Below are 23596 nucleotides of genomic sequence, written 5' to 3' on the forward strand. Positions count from 1 at the left end.
AATTTATAATGGCGCATTGTAGTCAGCTTCGTGCACTAAAATTAGATCAATCTCAGCTGCTCAACATTTTCAGTTATTTGCTCTTGTATAGCCGATTCTCAAAATGCAAATGACCTGTTAATTTTATTTTCAAAGAATAGTTTGTTCTGTTATTGTGTGGTTGGTGTCTTATATGAAACTGCGACATTGCGCAATTTATGGACAGACTTGTTTATGATCACACAGCGTCATTTGGGTGGCCTTTTATTGAGTATTTTAATATCTGTCAATTTAGTTTCCTGCTCTTAATTGATGGTTTTAAATGCTCCTGAAATGAAGTGCTGCCCGACGAGCCTATATTGTGTTCATGTATGTGACGTCACTGAAGGCCTAAGGTTGAAATGCACGGCCCGCCACTGTTGAAATGTCTTGTCAAACAGCTGATGTAGCAGAATACTGCCAAGGACAAATTTGCTATCAAATGAGCAGCATGGTGTTTCATTATATTGTCACACCTCACTGCTGCAGAGAAGGACGTGATACTGTCGAGGCAGGCTTACCTATTGTATTATAAAACAATGCAGGATTTGGTCAACTACTAGACTGTGCAGTGTAAATATTTTTGCCACGAGAGAGCGCTGCTGAACCCTCTTCCAATTAAGGAAGCAGTGTCTTCAAACATCCTACGGTTGACGCTTGTCTTTTTTTCAAAGCGGGTCTCAAATGTGCAGAGTACGTGCAAAAATCGACAAAATACTTTCAGATGTAAACAAAAACACGTACTGTATTATCAAGATAATGTAATAAGGTGTGATAACATTTAAAAGGTGAAATGCTGCATAGTTGTTGACAGAAGGACAAACGCTCGGGCCCTTGAATTTTCACCTGAACTTTTACTGCTTTTAAGGCTGCATATTTAAACTAAAGTTATATTTAATATGTACAGTACATAGAAAAATATCCCCACCCGCAACCTAATGAGGACAAGTGCAAAAGAAAATGGTTGGATGTGCCGTGCGATTGACTATACAAGTCCACGCACGCATGGTGTACCCCATTTCTCACCCGGTACAGTACCATGGTTAACTGCGGTGTGTTTTTACAATGTAACATGCTGTCAAGTTAAGATTTTGAAAAATGGCTCCATTGCAACCTGCATCTTGGAAGGAGAAGGAGAAACCTTTCGAGAACTATGTTGCACATGAAACTATTTGTCTTTCATTTAAATTAACTGCAGTGTTTCAACGTGTAGTATGAAGGGGGAGATGACAGCAGTGACTTTTATCAGTTCATTTTGAGCATGAGCTCTGCAGCTCCGAGAAGGAGGAGGTGTGTGTGAGGAGATTTCTGCATGTCCAGACGGAGCGAGGCAGCCCTAAATAGAAAAGCAGACCAGCGAGGGCTGAATGCTGTAATGCATCCATGAATAAGAGATGTATTGAATGCAGCAGCTTTGTTGAGCCATCCGCGTGCACGCAATCGCACTCGCTCTCATGCACACGCATAAACAGTGTGTATGCACACACACACACACACACATACACACACAGAGCGTTCCATTAGAGGAAGCTCAAGCCATTAGTAGTTTTATCTTCTTTGTGTGGGACAGCACTGACAAGATCCCTCTGCACATACTCAAAGACACTCAATCAGGTCCAACACACAAACACATTAAGTCTTTTGGTCTACAGTGTTTTCAACAGATACTGTCATGGGCAGCTGTGATTTTAGACAAACTGCCAAGATTGTAAGCCAGGTTTCCAAAATGTAAACATTTTCAACATGTTCAAATCCGCATAATGCTAACATTAAATTGTTGAAAAATAATCACATTTAAGTGCCGATTCGGAATCGCGGCTAGCGCATCCGCCTCAGAGTCGTAACTTGAGCAGCATTATCTAGTGCGCGCATTAAGGTTTTGTGTTACACAACACTCTTGGTGGTGATTCGAATGAGGCTTTGAGGCGGCGTAGAAAAGCAAATATTAAATGGTGCTTTTCGTACTCGGACCAGAACGAACCGTAACTCATTCACTCCCAAAGACGTTTTTAAACGTCTTTTCAGACTTGGTCCAGAATTGGCTGGTACCGAATGTTAATGTTGTTGTTTGTTGAGTTCACTTGAATGGGAACTCGGTATGCGTGTTGTAGGTATGAGGAGAGCGTGCATGCGTCTCGTGGAGTCAATCGGGTTCCTTCGAGCGATACACCCCGAAGGGGATTAGCGTGTACGCTATGTGAAGATACTTGTTTTATGTTGTCTTGAGAGGGAATAAATTTCATCCCGTGCCGTGCCTTGCACATACAGCACATTTGACAATCAAGTTGTATTTGATACTTGATAGTTAGCCAGCTCATCAGCATCAAACCAAATATTCAGCTGCACTGTCGGTGAAGCCCACCTCTGCAGTGTGTCAACACCTCTTTCATTAGTTTGTTGGCTGCAAATGAAGGTTGCCCCGCAAACCGTCTCCCCAGCTTGCTAGCTAGCTTGAGAATGGTGTAAGTTATGAGTTTGCGCATTTCTACCCACTGTATCTGTGTCACTCGTAAGTACACATTGGTGTCCCGCAACCAAACGAACGCACGCGTGTGCACACACTTGACCTGAATTTAGACAACGGGGTGGCGGCTCTCCACCATAACTAGGTCCATTAGGGCTTAAGTGCAGCTGAGCCACATGCCACTCCACCACAAGGAGACACACAGGAAGTGAGACACACAATGGAGGAGTGGGCCAATGTTGGGGGGGCCTGCAGGGAGTAAAATACAGGAAACAATGGATGACCACAAAAACAAAGGATTTTTTCTAAAAAAAAATGATGCTATTCGTATAAAGGTGCTGTTTTTCTTCTGTCAGTACATTATTAAGAGTTGGCTGCTGAGCGATGTTGTCATGTACTTTGATTGATTGTTCTATTTTCCACACACACACAGTCAATTTGTCCCGTGCGCAACAACATCAACTCTGACTTTGCTTTTTGTGAGTTCCTAACCTGAGTAATTTACAGCAGACGTTTCTGATCCAACATCCATTAAACTGCGCATCATGAATTAATGATCACTGCTGAGTAAGACAAATCTCAGCGCCGATGGCACTCCCATCGCCACTGCTGCCCCCATCTGGTGCGAGTGTCTCCCAAGTATCAGATCTTCTCCTGCCCTTTGAAAGGGAATCAAGTGTAGAATTCCAAGACATGAATGGCTCACTTTTCCTTTTGGGAGACTTACGCTTGATTTGGTGAAAACGCATCTCACGCACATGAACGCTGGATCTTTGTTGATGGTGCAAGTCTGTGTATGAAGCTTTGAGGGCCATATTGGGGCAGAACGCGAGTGGATGGCACGCCGCACGCGCACGCGCACGCGCACGCGCATTGATGAACGGCCGCTCAACTTGTCTCCAGACAGTGACTCTCTCTCTCTCTCTCTCTCTGCCCCCCCCCCCCCCCCGACAACGTTCACACGCAGACGCACAAAGCATTCAGCAGAGTGGAGCGTTCTCCGCACACCAGCCGGTTAAGTTTCCCTCTTCCTGTCCTTCCCCTTCATTCTCGTGCAGCTCCAGCCTAAAAAAAAAAATACATCATAAAAATCCCCAGACGATACCGACATCCCAGCGACTCTTCCAACCCCCCACCCCCCCCTCGACTACCTCACGCGGCTCGTGACCGTCTGTTTCCGCCGGTGACTGCGGATTTCTCCTTTCTCCTTGCGGGGATCCTGCGAGTGGGGATCATTATCTGACTTTAAACACGACCGGACCCGATTTCACACCAGGAAATACACTACAGTCTCTTCCCACCCCCCCACCCCCGCCCCCTTTTTTTTTCTTTTGCCTCCCTTCCGTTTACCTGCACCGGTCCGAGTTGAGAAGAGCAACAGCCTCTGGCGGCGCATCACTGAGGTAACGATGCGTCTGATTGTGCTCCGTGACTACCGTGGGGTTAACGTGGATTATTGATCGCAAAAACAATTCGGGAAAAGACGGTTTTTGCTTGTCCTGGGGTATTTTAGATAAGGAATGATAAACGGGTTGTTAGAAGTGGCTGAACAATTGGAAGTTTGCGCTTGTTTGGCTCTGCCACGCATCGCTCGGGAAGAATTGCAATCCTCGGGTATTCAAGCAGGGGGTGAATCAAGGACAAGTGACTCGTCTGAAGATGCGGGGACACTTTTACCTCCTCCTTGACGGTGCATTGCGCGCGTGTGCGTGGATGTGCATCCACTCGATGTTCCATAAAACTTCCATCTTTCTGTACTTCCAGTTTTTCAACCCTGTTTAAAGAGATGATGGCTGGATCAGGCCTGTACTCGCGGTGCAGAAGTGGTGGACAACGCCCTCGTAAATGCTTCCTCAGCTTTTGTTTTGACGTTAGAAAAACAAATCACGGCGCATCATCAAACAAGAAGGCCTCCGTACATTGATTACAAACGCGTGGGAGAGCATTTAATTTGGCTCCCTCTCACTGTAACATCGCCAGCATAGCCAGATGAAGAACTATATTATGCCATTGACTGATTTCACCCCACTAATTACCAAAACAAATACGGAAATGAGCGCCCAGTGATTGGTGACCAGTTTGCCTTTCGTTTCAAGTCAGCCGGGATAGGCTGCGGCTGCCCTCGTCAGCCCGATCACGATTATGATCCCCATCATGACATATTTTGTAGCAGTGGGTGATTATAATCAAGCACTACAATCCCTTTCTTGGGTTAAAATGCGATCTTCGCGTCCCAATAGGGGTACACGCAGTTGATCTTTTTTAGCTCTGCTTTTTTGAGGCCAAATAAAGTGTCATTGAAAAAGAATTACCGGTACTCGTGATGTGTTGTTTGCCAAATACTGAGCCCCCGTTTAGCTCTAAAAAGCGCACTTTTGCTCATTTGAAACGGTCTCGGTGACTGGGTGTGGCTTGAACCAGCCACATGGCGACAAGCAGTTATTTCCTGATTTACAAAGTCATGGGGATGCTTTTAATAACCCAGTGGAGAACATTTCTAAATTATTTGTCAACCTTGGGTACCCAATTTGTCATTGTGCTCAATTGTGCATATTTTGAAGACGCTATTTTGTCCGTGGATATTCATCATCTGTGCTTCCAATTTGGTCGGAATGGTTTGGAAAGGACTGATGTTTTGTTGTTTTGTTTTGTTTTTTAACAGGTGGGTAGGGCACAAAAACGCAGGCAGACACACTCCGACCGGCTTGTATCGATGCAAACATCAAAGCAACTCCATATTTGAGGCAGAAGGGCAACCACTCATTAGCTGACATTCCATAAAGCTTATTGATCAGCCACTATCGACGAGCTCTTTTTTTTTTTTTTCCACACGGGCAGTAGCCACGGTGGCGTCATGGCTGCGGCGGTTGTGAACGCGATGCGGCATTATGTCCGTCTGACAGCAAGGAGCTTTTTCATTCTCAATCTCCACGCTCTCAGCTGGTCCGAGGAGCCGTGCCTGTTCCCTTCTATTTTTAGTCTCTTATTTACAATGCGGTAGCTCCCGAGGCTTTTCGCTCGGTTTCTTTCCCCTAGTCGCTCTCCTCTGCCTGGTTTTCACGTTTTGCCTTCAACTCTCACCCGTTGCCATCGCATTGGCCGCCGGGTCACGGCTCGAGCACTTAAGGCCCTTCCTTTTCTCCCACCATGAAAGTCGGCGCGAATTGACACGTGAACTCAACGACGGCCTTGCGCACGCACGCGCGCGTGTACAGTTTAACGGTGCGTCGCGGCTGCGAAGGCGGCGGCACGGAAAGGGGCCGGAGGTTAATCTCTGGATGCTTTTAACCCAAATCGCTATGCGACCTACATAACCTCAATAAAATGACCACCCTATATTCCCCCCTTGCCGCACCCCCACGAGATATTTACAAAGGGTGGGACATATAGGGCTTAGCTTGCTGATCTGCGATAGCGCCGCACGTAAAACGCCGCACGTTTTGTCATTTACAAATCAAGGAGACATATTATAACAAATAACAAACAACGTGGCGGATCATTAGATGATTATGGGCAAGGAATACCCTTCATGAGTCCGCGGTCCCACTGTCGGATCATCTCATGAGATTGGGCGAACGGCGTACTGAATGTTAGAAATTCTGTTCGATCGAAACAAAAGTGTGTGAAAGGGAAGAGATGAAGTTGGTGAAAACGGGGATGGGAGAGATGGAGGACTCTGGAGGCTGAAACTGGCCGTTGCCCACCCACTCTGTCTTTTTTTTTTTTTTTACTGGTGGGAGACATGTGTTGTATAATGATGTGCCTCCAACTCGCAAAAAGACACGAATACGCACGCACACTAGTCTATTCTTGTCTTTCCTGTTGCGTCACTTCGTATATGTCGCGTTCTACACGGGGGACCAAGATGTCCAAAAGGAAAGCACCTTTTAGCTTCTTAACTGCTATGAGCATGTCCGAGTTTTGGCTTTACAACCACATGAATTTTTGTACTTCCTTCAAGCTATTGAAGAATACTGTACATCCCATCATCACATGAATCAACCATTGCGAATGCCGATGCAAATGAGCAAACATTTTCTACTGAGCTGGTATCATTCTTTTTTTTTCTTTCCTTTTTTTCTTTAACCCCGCGAACCAAAATATTGTCCATTTTATGTCTTTTGGTCGTCTGCCCAAACAGCCTTTGGAGCCGCTAAGTATTTACTACGTGCGTTAAGTGCGTCGTCCACTTCTGTCCGGTGTTGTTTGTGCTCAATAAATTTGACAGCCTCTATTTTCTTCCCCCTTGAAGTCGACAACAAGACACGCGGCAGCCAATGACACGCGCCCCTTGGCGCACTCTCGGCATTTGAAGCCTCAATTTACGCTCTTGTGTTCGCCGCGTACAGACGGACGAGCTTCCAAATCCGACTGCAGTCATGGATGAGATGGACCTGCCCCAGATGAAGAAGGAGGTGGAGAGCCTCAAGTACCAGTTGGCTTTCAAAAGAGAGAAGTCCTCCAAAACCGTGACCGAGTGAGTTCCGTTGGATCACGCCTCGATAGAAAAAAAAAATAAAAAAAGCAACGCCGCTCTGCCAGATGACCCCCTCGGGAATTGATGCCATCCTCCAATTCGCTGCGGCTTGCGTTACCCACTCGGCTCTCCTCCGCAAGAGTCCTTTTCTTTTTTCCTCTCGAGATAATGCGGTACTAATATTCACTTGAAATTGTTAGGAAGAGAAACAACAACAAAAAAAAAAAGCGTTAGTCGCAGAGAAAAGCCATCGTGAGGCGTCCTTGCTCCGTGACCATAAATGGGAAGGACGGAAAGCCCGTCAAAGATTTACCGTGCTAATAAAGTTGCCGTGGAATTTCAAACTTGTTTCCGTCTCCCTCCAAAGCTTGGTGAAGTGGATCGAAGACGGCGTCCCGGAGGATCCCTTCCTGAACCCCGAGCTGATGAAGAACAACCCGTGGGTGGAGAAGGGAAAGTGCATCCTTCTGTAGGAGAGCGCAGCCAGCTTATCGTTCCCTTCCAACGCAGATGCCCCCCCCCCCCCCCCGTTCCCCTGACCCCGGGACTCTGCCTCACGACCTCTCACCATGAATGTATAACAATCCCGAGCGCGCACGCGCACGCGCCCCGACAAGGCCGCACCGACGCACACGTTCGCCCGACTGCCACACCTTTCACTGCGAGCCCGTTCTCGCCACGTAGATGCGTTATCGTTACGACCACGTGATCAATACTCCTACTCGATGTCTCGATGTACGACAACCTACTTATGCAGCCGCGAGGCACAACGTTTGCTTCCGACTTTGCAATTAACACGGACACATGCTGTCATTTGCTCCGGTTGGACGAGCTTATACGCTCTCCCAAGCTTTCACGCCGTCGGGCGCGCCGAAGATCGACCGGCTTTTATTTCCATCCGGGGAGACGCTTAGCACGACGTGCCGCTCACTTGTTACCAACGGAAACAAAAAGCTTTTTTTGTACTCCAATGTAAACGGAATCTTGAATTTGGTGGCCGACATGATGCCTTACGGTTGCAAATGGTCATTTGCATCAATGCCGACAGTGACCTCGGCTCACACAAATTATTGTCATCCCCTAAATTGCTTCAAATACGCGATGTAAAGCTTTCATGGAGATTGTCGTGTGGACGTCGACTTCAGCCGACACCTTTCTGATAGCCCTTTTCCACCCAAAACGAAGAACTTGGTGCTGCTCAACCGTTTGCGCCAACCTTCCGTGTGTCCAGAGCGCCGTTCCTCTACATCTGCGATCGTCATGATAAGAAACAAAAAAGATGGCTGCCGACTAAGGCGCCGTCTTGAGGTCGTTAAGAATAAGGATGAAAGTACAGAACATGAAATCAAGTCAAATAAATAGCGAAATACCTCAAGAAATCTCTTGTGTTGGTGGCCCTCCATTGCTGTTGCAACTTCAAATCAGTTTGCAGGTTAGTCGTTGCCAAGAGATTCAAAGTTCACCAAGAGCCATCTGCGTACGGCCCGTCATTAAAAACGGCGCGCACGGAGTCGCGTTTTTTTTTTTTTCGGGAAATGACATATTTGAGCACCCCAGAATACACAAAATATCCCACGGGAGTCGATTCACTGCCTGGAATCGTGACCAAAACAAGCAAAAAGCCTTTTCCCGCCGCAGGAATAACCCACGGTTACCATGACGGCGAAAGCAGACACGTTTACAGCTTGGACAGTTGTCATCCCGCCGCGGCTCTGACATCGCACAACGTTGACAGCATGCCCTTCTCCTGTTTCACATGATAACGCATGTTGTTGTTCTTGGATGTCATTCGGTCAGAGAGTGCGTGTTTATCGTTGCTGCGGGTCTCTCCGGGGGGGGGCGTTCGCATTCCCCCATCCGCTCGCTCCTTACCTGCCATCCCCGGGGGACAACATCAACGCACAGTCAGTAACACAAACACTCTCTTGACAGCCGGACCCCTTTAACTTATTCATCTTTTTATTTTTATTTTTGATTCGCTCTCTCTATTTTATTTATTTATCTATCTATTTATTTATTTATTTGGGGGAATGTTCTCCTGCGATGAATACTAGCGCTTTCCTTTTTTAAATTCCCGTTGTCTCCGCCTCCCTAGCTCCGATTTGAAAACAAACAAATAGCCCCCAAAACATCATCATGATCCCAACTACTGCCTCAGACCTTATTTCTTGATAAAATAATAATAATTTTGAAAAAAATTGACATGAGCTTTGAACATTGTTTGACCTCAACACTGACCGCGGTGTGGGTGCACGCGGGTCAGATGTGCATAAACATTCGATGTGGTTGCGTGATCGACACGGTGCAAAAATGCGCACGCCGCTCAGTGTGTTGAAGGAGAAGGAGAAGGACGACACGGGAACCTCGCATGGTCTCGGTACTGTCATGACTCTCATTCTAATGGCTGTTTCTCGAGGACCCGGTTCCCCAAAGGGTGTTCTGTAATTGGGTGACTTTTGTACAACCGACTCATTGCAAATATTTAATTGAAAGTAGCCCACCATGTGCTCATTGATACGTTTTTGCCAACTTATCAAACACCTCCCGTCTTGTAAAAATGAAATAAAATCAAATAAAATTCTTTGTACAACATGCAAAACGGGAACATCTTACCAAAAAGATACTGGTCATATTTATTAAAATGTGTGTCGAAAATAAAGGCAAATGGGGGGAGGGGGGGGGGGGGTCGGTACCTACTTATTAAACTGTGTGGCTAAAATAAAGTTCTGTACCTCAAAATGTTGGTTCGCTAGGAGGTCATAACAGAGGAAAATAGGAGAAGAATACGATTGGTTTTTAATTGAACATTTTTGTTTGTTTAGTCACTTGTGGATTCTAGCTCAACTATTTGATGTAACGTGTGACACCCCCCCCCCCCCCCCGCGCCTCACTGCATGAAGAGGGCCTACAAAGGGGCTTCTACGGTAGAACACCTCGCCGCAACATTGTGTAGCTTTTCCATTGACCCGAGTGAAATTTCATATTACGTCTCTTATCCAACAAGACAATTGAACAAACTTGTACACGGCCACTGGAAAAGCAACAAATGCCGAGATGCACTTCACCTGCCCCGCCTCAGAAGTCTTCTCTATCACCACTGTAACTTATTTTTGATTTCTTTTCATATATTCACAAATCTGCATATATGTGTGTGTGTGTGTATACGTTACTTATTGTAATGTCAGTAGAAACTTTTTTTGTCCAACTAGCTAGCCACCTATTCTTGGTGAGAGTGTTCGGAGTTCCGATTATGCATCAGATTAAGCCCACGTGTAAGGATGACGAGCAATAAATTCAAGATCATTTTTTATTGAATTTTTTGCAGAAACATTTATCTGATTGAATAAAGTAGAAGATTTTGAGAGAGCTCTGTTGTTGTTTATTGTGTGTTAAAAAAGTCCAATATCTCAAATGGATTCATATTATGCTAAGTGTGAGAAGAGATTGATGAGAAGAAAAGAAATGAATTTGTCGATGATTCAATTCTGGAAGCGCTAAAGGCAATATGGAGGGTAGGGTGCCACTTTGCTTGCAACCGGCCAAAGCGCCGTTGATTGAAAGAAGAACTTGAGGGGGGGGGGGGGGGCGGGGGGGGGCTCAAGCATGGTCGCCAACCACGCTTGAAATCATTTATTTGGGTTCCCGATGTCAAAGAGTTTGCTAGGCGGAGTTGAGCCGAGGCGCAGCTGGCTGGCTTTGCTTTTTATGGGTCAGCTCCCTTCAACCCCCCCCCCCCCCCCCCACCCCGACGCCAACTAATGCCCTCAATCCCAGCTCGCCCTCACGCTGCTAAATCCACACCCGCTTTTTATCCCTTTCCTCCTGAAAACCTCCCAACGGCCCGCGCGCGCACGCACTCGCCGTCTCTTCACCGTCTGACTTGAGTCGGGTCCTAATGCGCCGGTTAATGGCCCCCCCAAACTCCCCCATTTTATGCTCAGATTACACTCTGGCACTCCCAAACGCGCGCGCGCCGCTGCATCCGTTCGTGCGCGTGCGCGTCCCGACACGCATTCGTCAGCGCCGAGTGTTTGTGTGTTTACGCACAAAAGTCTGACCGTTTCTGCTCGGATTAAGATGAACGTCATTTACAGTACAAATGGCGGCACGCTTCATTTCGCACACGCTGGAAGCAGTCGCTCATGAATACAGCTGCTAGTACCGATCCTTTCGGCTCTCTCTGTCATCAACGCTCGCGCACGCGGGTCACCTGCTCTTTGATCGATTCTTTCTTGGGTCATCCCTCCCTCATCAAATACATTTTGTGAAGACGCTGAGAAAACAAACGCGATGGCGTGTCCCCAAGAATTTCAGGACCGGTGTCACAAAGCCAAATGACAAACTATGTGCTTACTGCGGCCAGTGAAGCTTTTTTTTTGTTTTTCGAAACGTATCCGCTGTCAGCTCATCGAGCAACGGGCAGATTGAAACTCAAGAAATTTCAAGAAACTCGAATGTTTTTAGATGTCTGCGCTAGCGCCGGGCTGCTGTCGGAACTTTCTGCGGAACAGTAAATCTTCACTTCCTTTTATTTCATTTGTTTTAGTCCTTGAAACGTATTTGGCTTTTGTTCTCATCGTGACGGTATCAATCGATCAATCAATCTCATTTCGTGTATCATTTTAGTCCACATTGAAGGCAATTTTGTAAATTGGAAGACTTTGGAGTTTGTGTGTGACCTCCGCTTCACTTCTCAACAAAACGTGCCTCAAGGTAAGAACGGGCAGACGGATAGCGAAGGACGGTCGGTCGGAAACCTCGTCGGACGTGACGAGGGAAGATCAGGAACCACCTAGATGGGAACCGGTTTGTCAATCTGGAGAGTCTGACGTGACGTGAAGAGAATCTGGCAAAGCTGAAGTGGAGCCCGCTTAGGTGATGAGTGGATAACAAGCCTCACCTGATCAATGCAAGTTCTCGAGGTTGGCAGTGGAAAATTCCACCGGAGCAGGAGAGCAAGGCAGGAAGGATTGGGACAAGAATTGTTCAAAGACCTGACAGAACAGCATCTACCCATAGGAATAGAAGTATTTATTGCCCCCCCCACGCCCCCCCCCCCCCCACACACACACACAAAAGATGAAAGATCCTGCAAAGTGACCAAAAAAAGATCTGAGAAAAGTGTTGTGAAGAAATCTGCCAAATTTGAAGGAATAAAAAAAGCGACCTTTGAACCTCCAGACACCGTGGGTGTGTTCATCAATCAAGATCAAAGGCTGCGCTCTCCCACCGGCGACGGAGATGCCGTGATTGCTGAGACAGACGTCATGTGAGTCCACCATGATACACTCGAAAGCGACTCTCGTCAATCTAGCTACAGTCCCGTACTGACAATTGATTAAGCACAGAATTTAGAGAAGTTCAAAGGGTGCCTTTTTGCGTCGGTTTGTCAATCTGCCGTTGTGGGCTGAGCATCGTGGATCATCTCAGTGAAGTGAAACAAAAACGGTATATTGCAGAATTGCTGCGTAACCAAAAATACTCGCTCGTCTGTGTTACCTTCTATAAAAAAATATATTAAAAAAACGGCCAGAAAAGTGCACCCCTTTCGAAAGTACCACGGTCGTTTTGACAGCCTAACATGGCTGCGGAAGGACCACAAAGTGGAAGCCCATCGCTGTATATGGAGAGAGGATTAAAAGAGACGCTTCTTTGAGACTTACGCACTGAGCCATAGTCTGTGACCCCTGCTTTCGAAATGGTCTGTAGCCTCGCTCCTTTTCCTTATAAGGAAATATAACGGCTCCCATCATAAATTCTTGATTTATCTGAGATTTAATGCCCGGCTCTGGTTTGTGAAAGCGCGCGATATGGTTTCTGAGAGTACTCCTTTAACCCATCCGTCCTTCCTTTTCTGCTGCCTTCGCCTCCTCTCTGGACTCCCCCGTGTCAGGAGATTCGGGTCGTTTCCGTCGATGAGGAAGGAATAAGAGCTTGACACGCTCGTTAGTTAGCGGCACGCTCAACCAGGCTCACCTAAACGCGCAAGTAGAACAAGCTGAGACGTGTTGGCGTGCTCGCTCTCTCTTTCTCTCATGTGCCTCGATTTGCATAGTGTAGGTCAGAGGTGGGCAAACTACGGCCCGCGGGCCAAATGCGGCCCGCTGGTCTTTTTAATCCGGCCCGCCGAAGGTTGGTACACAATTAAGGTTCGATGTCAACGACTGCATTCATTTCATTTGGACTTGTAATGACAGGCATTTCAACGCCAGGTGGCGCAGTTACTTGAAGTTGCAGAGCATAGGGAGGAAGGGGGAGACGATACGGAAGCCCGCGGTAGCGCCAAGTCAAGCAACAGAATAATGTACTCTTAAAGTCTGAAAAACGTGCCAAAAAATGCAAAATACTGCTTTTTAAAGAAAGAAATCCAATTAATATGATGTCGAATTTAGTTCACCCTTTTGATCCGGGCCTCCATAATATTTTCTGGTTCTCATGTGGCCCTATGCAAAAAATAATTGCCCACCCCTGGTGTAGGTTATGGTGTGTGGCCCAGTTCTGGCTGAATAAGGGAGAATGCTGTGGACCGGATGAAAAGGCCGAGGTTAGAGAGGACAGATATAGATAGAAATAAGAAAAGCATTGGGAGGGAGGGACATCAACGCCGGGGTTGCTCACCACTAAAGCCCAGCAGACCCATGACAGTTTCGCGCGTGTGAGTGTGTGCGCACGTCTTCCGTCATTTCTGTGTTTTCTTTCTCTGTGGTGTCATTACCTTCTGTCGTCCTCCCGGGGGAGTCCGTGTTTACCCAGCATGGCCTTTGAGCTGTCACTGCAGGAGTCGTGTGTTCCTCATTGCCATGGCAACCAACAGATGCAATGACTCATCTGCTCAGCATACCAATCTGATCAGTGGCACGCAAACTTTGAATCCTAATATTTGTCCCATCTTCTGGGCTTGGTAAATGACCTTTCACTTGTCTAGTACTTTTCTAACTTAGGTACTCGACCACTCTCCCACTGAGCCATGCCACCGTTCTGATCTTATGTATTTCATTCAAGAATGTGCAATTTTCTGACCCATTTTCCAAAAGAATGTCTCATGGATTCATCGAAGACTACAATTGCCTGTGGGTTAACATGTGGGATATATCCCGGCCCTCCTTGCACTGACGAGCATAAACATCCGAGACATTTGATGGAAGGTGGGATGAAGGGGAACGAGCAACGTCAGTAAGATACGCAGGAGCTTCCATGGCTCGCAGAGTGTGTCACGCCCACACAGAACTCCGATATATTGTGCCCTCAGTAACAGCATCACTCAGCTCAGAATATTTATTCAGTGTGTAGTATCTGATAAGTAAGGCTTATTTGATTTAGAATTGGCCCCAACGTGGCTGTTTTCAAGTGCCTACAAGCAGTGCCTACAACTCACGCTTGCTTTTTCAGATAAGGAAGTCTTTGTGAGGACAAAAGCCATCCCGACTCAGGACGCACATGCACACACGCAACCGTTTGAAGTAGGTCTGTTTGGAGCCATATGCCCATGACTGCAGCACGCCTCAATAAAATATGATGTTTCTGTGTTAATCTTTAATAGTTCTGTCCTTCAGAATTAACCCAGATGAACACACATTCAGGGCATCGTGCACAATCTCTTTGTCTTCTACTTCCCCTTCAGTCATTGTTTTTCTCTCTCTCTGTCTTCTTTAATCCCATTTCAATCCAAATACAGTAATCTTTTTTTTCCCCCACAGATTTTCCTGCATGCTCTTTTTACCTTTTGCTTCATTCAACATCTTCTTGTTTTTCACTACTTAAAAAACATCTAGTAGGTGAATGATCGATGCACAAATGAAAGCGATGGACAATGAATCGTAATCCAGTGAGTGAATTCAAATCTAGGAGGAGCACAACTGAGAATGGCGATGACTGGGAGGCACTGCCAAAGCAAATACCAGCTTTGGATCAGCACACGGATCAGCACACAAGTTTCTAAAACAGTCATGTTGGAGATCTTGCAGAAGGTTTTGATTGATGACATCAGCCAGAACAATGTGTGCATACGTTGGGAATGTCTCCATTGTGAGACAAATAAAGGTTTTCTTATACATTAACCGTGGGGACATTTAAAATGAAAATCAACTGACATTTATTCCTGCTGAACGGATTGTTTTGAATGTAATATGTTCAGTGTACAATTTACGGTACTCACTAAACGTGTCACATTAAGTCTCACACAGAAACATGTAGGTTATGTCTAATAACAGTCTTTAGTGTGATTGTCAGTGGCAATGGTTGTTCGTCGGATATGTTTTCTTGCGATTGGGTGGCAAACAGCTCCTGCACGCCCTCAACCCTCGTGAGATAATCGATGGATTTTAAACCGTCCTTTGCTTACAGTCCTCCCAAATTTTACGAATCAGCAGCAGCCAGCAGCCTATCTGAAAGTTGTTCAACAACGCTATCTGGTGGCCATATTAATGCATCAACACGGAACGCGTCGTGCAGTGTCTTTCAAGCATTTTTAACTTACAATACAGCACAGTATAGTATTGATTGGACGCAGCCATGTCACGTGATCACGTGACTGCGCCGTGACGTAGGGCAAAAGTTAACGGCTGCCAAATTGTGGACGGAAACGGGGCGAATTAGCGATTGTATGTTATTTTTGCCTATCGAGCCATGACATCCGCCACTTCAACTGCTGTCTGTTGTGTTCGATGTTTTAATCAAATCATCGACTTGGCCGGAATTCACAGCGCACGACTTGTACTGAAATATTTCCCCAGTCATTTTACATTTGACTTGAGTGCGAGTACATTTGCTATCTCTGTGATTTATATTATTCAAAAAGACTCGTATATCCCTAAATAAAAGGAGGGCGAAACGAGTGGTGCCGCCCAAGTCGCGCAGCGCTGAACGAGATCTCGCACTTTCAACCGGGTTCTGCTGCTGACCGCACCACCAACTTGTCACCAAAGATGGCGATTTGCTGAGTGCTCATGGATACACACATTTTACGGCTAGCCGTGATCCTACCAGAAACGTCAACTGTAAAAACACACTAACCGCTCAACGAGCCGATACTTAGTCGTTGGAAGAACACCGGGAGCACCGTTGGCCACCGCCACCATGCAAATCACACTAAAAACACTGCAACAGCAGACCATTCAAATTGAGATAGATCCCGAACAAACGGTGAGTAGCCTCGCAGCTAACTTGCTAACTTTAGCTACACTATCCGCGGGCGAAACGACCGTTTGAGCGCGTGTTAACCCCGACGTGCGTCTCTTTGACCTGATTGTCGCGTGTGGAAAGTTGTGATTCACGGATATCGGCGGCGCGTTTCGGTCTGGGTATCCCACATGCTGTTACGGGGTGGGAACAACGCGAAACCTCACTTGTTAGCTCGAGCTAACTAGCTAGCCGAAAAGCCAGTAAAAAAAAGTCTGCCCAAGGTGAAGGCTGGCGTTTTGAGCACGTGCTGACCAAAAACGTGGGTTATTTACGGTCCTACGTTTATGTTTGTTGTGCTAAATATGGTGAAATAGTTGGACAAAGTACATGTATGCAACGTGATTGCTAACACTAATGTCACTGCTAATTGCTGTTGGCCGTTCTGGTCTCGCAACATAACGAAGTAACTGGCTACATTTGTTAGCATGGTCACAGCCCGAACATGCACCCTGACAGGCCAACGCCAACAACTCGGGGAGGCACTTTACCAGCACGTTCGGATACCCTTACTATCACGCCGACATCAGATTCTCTGGCATATCATGATTGATTATGTTTCATAGTTGGTGGTCCTGCTGACAAAGTTTGGCCTGATGTGACATAGGCAGGGCTCAAATTTCACACATGGTTGTGCTTTGCATCAGAAGGTTTAAAAAAAAAAAGGATGAGTGCTTGCATGCCATGGCTTATGTGGTCTGTTTTTGCGTTTTTGAATATAGGTGAAGGCCTTAAAAGAGAAGATAGAAGCAGAAAGAGGAAAAGACAATTTTCCTGTGTCTGGACAGAAGCTGATATATGCTGGAAAAATTCTTCAAGATGACACGCAAATTAAGGACTATAAAATTGATGAGAAGAATTTTGTTGTAGTCATGGTGTCCAAGGTGAGCTCATTTAACATAAGGTCAGTGGACTTCTTTCGGGTATATCTGTAATATCTGAGGAGGCCTAATACAAGAGCCGTATCAAAATGTTTTCACACTTTCTCAATGTAATAACCACATTGCCAGGGTACAAGTATAACATTTGTCTGGTAAAATGAATTTGTGTGTGTAATGAAAAACAACATTTCATCTAGAGCTTATTTTATACTGCGCACCCAAATTTTCTCCAACTGTTTTGAATTCTACGACGCTCTTGAGGGCCCAGGGCAATTCTACTCTTCCGCATACTGCGACCGCACTAATAAAGATACAGTAAAACTAACATCTCCACTGATAGTGCTAATCAAAAAAGAGCTTTGTTGGATTTGTTCAGGATTTTTTTGATACTGTTCTTGTATTTGATGCAGGTATACCTAAAATTGAGTTCACACGTATGCATAAAATTAATACCGTACCATTTGCTACAGTGTGTAAGTTAAGTGAATGTCCTAATCTCACAGCAAACTTTTTTTTCCCCCCGCCCAATCATAGGCTAAGACAGCAGCTGCTGCCGCCGCACCTCCTGCTTCCGAAGCACCTAAAACTCCTGCCCAGGATTGTGGTTCCACATCAGCAGGCCCCACTTCAACCCCAACCTCAACCCCAGCCCCAACATCCACTCCTGCAGCTGTCCTCACCCCCCCGGAGGAGGTTAAGGAAGAGCCAAGTGTTACAGCAACAGAAACCCCTCAACCAGCCAGGTACACCATCTTGTTATCATAGTTATATATGCCCCTTTCACACTGCCCATTCAAGTTTTGCAGCTGTTCCTTGTGTCACAGTCCTGTGTGAACAGCACTGACGTGAAATGGGGCTGTCCAAATTCACCCCATGAATTTCCCTGCTTTGTGGTATTAATAGAGGTTGGACCGCAGTTAAGAGTGTCATGTAAAGCCAGGACCAGGGTGTTAGGTTCCAAACCCGCGACTTACTTCTTCTTGAAATGAATCGTTGCTCTCCGACAAATTTTCACACCCGACACTGACTAGCCTATATCACAACAAATCTCTTTGTGTTTGTGGGAAGACTGTGTGAGCGGGACACGGGGCAGAAAGAGCCCGTTTCTTTCAGGTCACTCGGCAGAAGCTGATGCATGATCTGACATTAAGCCTTTTAGAGTAGTGGTCCTATCGGCCCGCCATGTGCCAAGTTGCGGTGGCCCTGATTTAAAACGTTACTTAAGGAAATTCATAATTAGACTCCCTGTGGAGGCCTGTGCTTGAAATGATGACGCGTGTAGTCTCAGCTGCCAAATTTTATGAACTGAACCAAGAGGTAGTCCTTGGCTTTCAAAAAGGTTGCTGGTGTGAGAGGTTTAGTGGCTTAGAAAGAACGCATTGATGTATGTGCCGTCTATGTCCATCGATTGAGATGATCGATTTTTTTGGTGTAAAATGGAAAAGAAAATGTATAACCGCAATTTACACGGTTTCCCTTGAGCCACACCACAATTCCGTCCGCCTTTGTATGTGTACATAGAGTTCACATAGATGATTTATTTATTTTTTGTAATGGAAATCAAAGTGAAAATGCAGCACATTTCATTTTTTCTTCTTAACTGTGTTCTGTAGTTCCAGTGGAGGGAGCCAGGGTTTGGATGCCTCTTCTGCACTGGGTAGGTCATCACTCAATCATCGCCATACTTGCCATGTGTAAAGTTGGCACAGGAATTGCAGGGTCACTCCACTTTTTGTTCTTGCTTCATTTGCCTGTGTGAAGGATCGGGCCAAATATAGCACTGATGCGACAATCAATATGATGGCAAGCTACTGCGCATCACCATAGCTGTGTACTTAAAGAAGGCACAACCGAAAACTGTTGCTCAACACGCGTCACAGAATTGAAAGAGTTGAGGACAAAAATACACTTTTTAGGCCAATGAAAAGCTGTCCAATCCATTTTTTTTTTTCAGAATCCGTATTTCCACAGTAATCACTGTATGTTGTGCGTGTACATTTCATGATTTCAAATGTTTAAGTGGACTTAATGCCTCCAAATGCAGACATGGATGAACAGCCCGGTAAGTTCCGAGTCTCCTCTTGTTTCTTTCAGTCAGCAATAGAAAGTAAAAACCGTCTTCTCAGTGTAATGGAATGCACTTAGATTTTACACTTCCTGCATTTTCGTTCTTCAGTTTGTCACGGTTAAACGGCCCGTGTCTGATTCTGTTTGGCGTATGACATCTTTTTTGTCACCATTCAGCTCAAAACATTCATTTGCTAAAGTTTTTCTGAGCCAACCAATTAGAATGGAATAAACAAAGCAGAACTCCAACATTCACATTGCGAGTTGTCGGGGACACGACAGGCTGCTGAGCAATATATACAGTATATATCTCCTTCCTATTTTTAAAGCGAAACAAAAGCCGCCTCTATTGTGAGGTCCTAGTTAGGAACAGGGATTCCTGTTGGGCCACTCACAGATGACGCACATGCCTTTGTCATTCTGCTATTTTTGTATGTTGTTGACATTCAGCTGTGAGAAATCGTCACGCCGGATTGAAGTGGTCAATTGACTTCTCTTCAGTCTTCAAATAACACGCTGCTAAAGTCGACCTTGTTTCCACTGATTACAGATTGTAGAAGCAATTCAAGAAAATGCAAATAAAGCATTCTTTCGGATTCGCCAATATTGAAAATGATAATCAGCGGTGTGTGTGTGTGTGTGTGTTCCGTTTTCAGTGACAGGAGCAGAGTATGAAGCAATGCTGAAAGAGATCATGTCCATGGGCTATGAGAGGGAGAGAGTGGTGGCGGCACTCCGGGCAAGCTTCAACAACCCTCACAGAGCTGTGGAGTACCTTCTCACTGTGAGTCTTACTCCCAACAGCTGCGCTCGTGACTCTTTATTACAACAAATAATATCAGACCCGTTTTGCACGATGGGATGCCGAAGGCAAACAAAGCACGTGTTCATATGAAAGTAGGGATTTCCTGATTCAGTCATGTGATCGGAACCCGTTTGCAGGGTCTCCCGAGCAGCCCAATCCAGGACACGAATCCCCCGGCGCACACGCCAGCATCGGGACCCGCAGAAGCGCCGTCTCTAGCAGAAGGTGAAACATTTGGATGGAGAAAACACTTGGCATCCAACTGATCTATATTTGCTCAATTAGGCATTCGTAAAGCGCAGAATGGAGTGAACATTGTTTGAGTATTTATCTCCCCGTTTCGGAAAATAATGTCAATCTTGTGTACGTCATCAGGGGAGAACCCTCTTGCATTCCTGCGGACTCAGCCCCAATTTCTTCACATGAGGCAAGCTATCCAGCAGAACCCGGCCATGCTTCCAGCTCTTCTGCAACAGCTTGGCAGGGAAAACCCTCAACTCTTGCAGGTAACGCACAAGCGTGCGTGACGCCGACACGCGTGTCCAGTCCCAACCTTTTCAAATGTTTTGATGTTGACATTATATAGTTGCTGTTTTGGTGGCAAAATTTGCACGTCGGGGGTGCGAATAATTGTGGCACATGTGATTTCATGTGACATGCTTATTTCTTCATGTGGGATGTCCCCCCCCCCCCCCCCCCCGACCGCCCCTCAAAAGTAAATGCGCTTGAATTAAAAGTTGGATTTTCCTCTTCTTTTTTTTTTTCCTGTAATTTTCGTTCTTGTTTTAAATTTGGGCCCACCAAGAGAGTGAGAGACATTTATTCATGCCTAGTTGTACACGTGACCTCTTGGCGACCCTTCATTTGTATCTGATTTTGTCCTCCCCGCAGCAAATCAGTCAGCACCAGGAGCTGTTCATCCAAATGTTGAACGAGCCAGTGGGCGAGGGCGGGGAGGCGCCAGAAGTTGGCGAGATCGGGGCGGCGGGTGAGGAGGGTGCGCCCGTCAACTACATCCAAGTCACACCTCAGGAGAAGGAAGCCATTGAGAGGGTGAGTGCCTGTTAGTTATATCCATTCATGAAGGCAGAGGTGGGCATTGTGAAAACTCGTAAAAACTGACGGAAGTCGGTTTTTTTCCGTCACCGGAATTGTCACTCACCCGGTCCGCTTCCACGAACCTTCTTCGATTGTCACTGACGGACTGCCGTTTCACCGTTGACTGACGGAAACACACGTCACGTGTCTCGCGTTGTGTTTGTTGGGGGTGAATACGCGTAGAGGTTGCTTTAAGCCGACTGCGTTGACTAGAAATTGGAAACGTGACTCCCACCCGATGGCTGGAGAGGGCAGGTCGAGGCGGGCCAAGCCTTGCCACAGCCTTCCTCGGAGGGCGTGAAAAATGAGCAAACTCAACAAATAGTGACTTGCGCGCTTAAAAAGAAATACATGAATATTAAAAAAAAAAAATTACCTCAGCGACAAAACCAAATGAAAAATAACCCAACCACAAAAACAAAAATCACAAATAAATGCAATTTAAGGCACGTTTCCATTAGCCCCGCTCCTCATACCAAGACGGCCTCCCTGAGGCTCTTTCGCGGCTGGAATGATCAATGTTGACTGAAAGGAAGTACTGAAGGTTTCACAACCAGGTTTTAAAAATTTTTTGTGACGGTCCTAAAATAACGTTGAGAAACTGAAAGTTAGCACCAACGAAAGCGTGCTTAAAATAACGATGAGAAACGGACGATGAACGGACTCGGCGACCGTCGAAATTTTTACTGAAAGCCCGACTGACGATTCCAGCTCGAAATCTTGTCGATGACAGACGGGTGGCTCGGACGCTGGCGAGCGGATGAATGACGGAGCGGGCAAATTTGCTCACGTGCCCACCTCTGCATCAAGGTGTGGAGGGTTTTCCTAAAAACGTCCTTTCTTGCCGCCCGACAGCTAAAAGCACTCGGCTTCCCCGAGGCGCTCGTCATCCAGGCCTACTTCGCCTGCGAGAAGAACGAGAACCTGGCCGCCAACTTCCTCCTCAACCAGGGCCTGGAAGACGACTGAAGAGCCGAGACGGACGGCCACCTTCCTGCTCCTCCGTTCCCACTCCTCCCCTCTTCAAAGACTGCACCCTCAATTTACCTGTACAGCCACCAACCTCAGCTCCACTCAGCGGGAGGGGCGAGGGGAGAGCCAGAAGGGAGTGGGGTGGGATGGGGTCAGGTTTTCTGCAAAGGCCAGACTTAATGATACTTTAGCTCGTGGAAGGTCGCGTGAAAGAGAGTGGACAAATCCACGTGAATTCCAATGGAATGTGTGGGCTTTGTTTAGGGGACATCCACCATTTGATTTTAGATGCGCTTTGTGAACTCTTAAAGGGGGGGGGGGGGGGGGCTGAAGTTGCTGCGCTAAGTGTGTGCGAGTGCTTGTCTGTCTGCGTGAGTGAGCGAATAGACATCTGCGTGCCTGTGCAGATGCGATACAAATACGCTGATGTAATCGGTTTGCATTGCCTAAGTTTGTTCATGACGTAGCTGAGCACATGCGTCCCTTCGACAACACGGTCAGCGTTGTGCGCGCCACGTTTGTGTCCACCGTTTCATTACAAATAGGTTTTGCTGTGGTTTGGGGGGGGGGGGGGGGGCACAGAATTAACGGACAATATTTGGTCTTCCCTCGTGTGTCACTTTTTTTGACCCCCCGCCCCCAATCTAAATCCATGTCAATCAACAGATCTTTAATTTGACAGGGGCGGAGTCGTAGACACTTCATATCAAGCTATAAACCTATTCGAGTGAAGGCCCAGTAAGGTCTGTGACATGCAACGGTAAATGATTTCATGCTACCCGCGATGGCTCGTTTGTTGTATTGGCTTTGGCAAACGTGATTCTGTCACAAATATTCCTCGCTCAGTATCGACTTATCTTAATTTCCATTTTATATTTAGTACGTTCTCGTCCCGCTAAAGATGTGGTCAAGAGCTAATCAGTTACGATTTGATTCATTTCACCGGTTTGACTTCAGGACATTCGAATTCTGTCTCTGAATTTTGACAAAACCTTGAATCTCTTAAGTTGATTGTGAAGATCAGCTTTCCCAGCGAACCGTCTACCCAAGTGTCATCCTCCTGTCCAGTCCAGCTGGAATTACTATCAAATGTCGCGCCTCATTCGACCTAACTAGCCGGGTTGTGCAATGAGGATGCGCGGCGCTTTCATTTGTTTCGTAATGTTGGAACAAATTGGGTCAGATAAGAAGAGCAAATGTTCACTGTGTGATTCTGCAGGCGTGAGGGCAGATTGTGCTCCACTGTCTTTCCAGCGGCAACATGATCTTGGACAATGCTGTGCTACATTAAATATCAGCAGTCTTTCAGGCATTTGTGTCTGCGTGCATCATTTGGTTCAATCATTCGATTCAAGTTGGCTGCCCCCGTCGCAATCGGATCAATCCATTGGACAGCTAAAAATAGCGCTCACGTTCGGAGAGTGCAGACCTCCACTTTGACAACTTCAAAGTGGGACAAAATAGTCCATGTACAGTAAGGCGTTTTTTGACGAAAAAAACGACCATGTATATATAGTAAGGTGTTTTTAAGCCCAAAAAGAACGACATAGTATAGTAAGGCGTTTTTAGCTTAAAAAAAACGACATAGTATATACTAAGGCGTTTTTAGCCCGAAAAAAACGACATGGTATATTAAG

General features: G+C 46.3%; 2 protein-coding genes across 3 annotated transcripts; both read left to right on the plus strand.

Moving 5' to 3' along the window:
• Window positions 1–3461: 3461 nt before the first annotated feature.
• gng13b (guanine nucleotide binding protein (G protein), gamma 13b) lies at window positions 3462–10325 on the plus strand. Its single transcript, XM_086133719.1, has 3 exons — window positions 3462–3885; window positions 6832–6959; window positions 7327–10325. Exons 2-3 carry the CDS (start codon window positions 6862–6864, stop codon window positions 7430–7432), a joined length of 204 nt encoding a protein of 67 aa, XP_085989845.1. The 5' UTR covers window positions 3462–3885; window positions 6832–6861; the 3' UTR covers window positions 7433–10325.
• Window positions 10326–15803: 5478 nt separating this feature from the next.
• rad23aa (RAD23 homolog A, nucleotide excision repair protein a) lies at window positions 15804–23271 on the plus strand. 2 transcript variants are annotated; one of them, XM_086133600.1, is made up of 10 exons: window positions 15804–16100; window positions 16859–17020; window positions 17552–17760; window positions 18631–18674; window positions 19062–19079; window positions 19741–19868; window positions 20027–20114; window positions 20265–20395; window positions 20781–20942; window positions 21843–23271. In XM_086133600.1, exons 1-10 carry the CDS (start codon window positions 16035–16037, stop codon window positions 21954–21956), a joined length of 1122 nt encoding a protein of 373 aa, XP_085989726.1. In that variant the 5' UTR covers window positions 15804–16034; the 3' UTR covers window positions 21957–23271. The 2 variants fall into 2 exon arrangements, with proteins under 2 accessions (XP_085989726.1, XP_085989727.1); XM_086133601.1 differs by lacking the exon at window positions 19062–19079 and having other exon boundaries at window positions 15807–16100.
• The last annotated feature ends 325 nt before the right edge of the window (window positions 23272–23596 follow it).

This window comes from Hippocampus guttulatus, chromosome 16 (genome assembly GCF_054856545.1).
Source record: "Hippocampus guttulatus isolate MCC_2025c chromosome 16, RoL_Hgut_1.0, whole genome shotgun sequence".
Lineage (NCBI taxonomy): Eukaryota > Metazoa > Chordata > Actinopteri > Syngnathiformes > Syngnathidae > Hippocampus > Hippocampus guttulatus.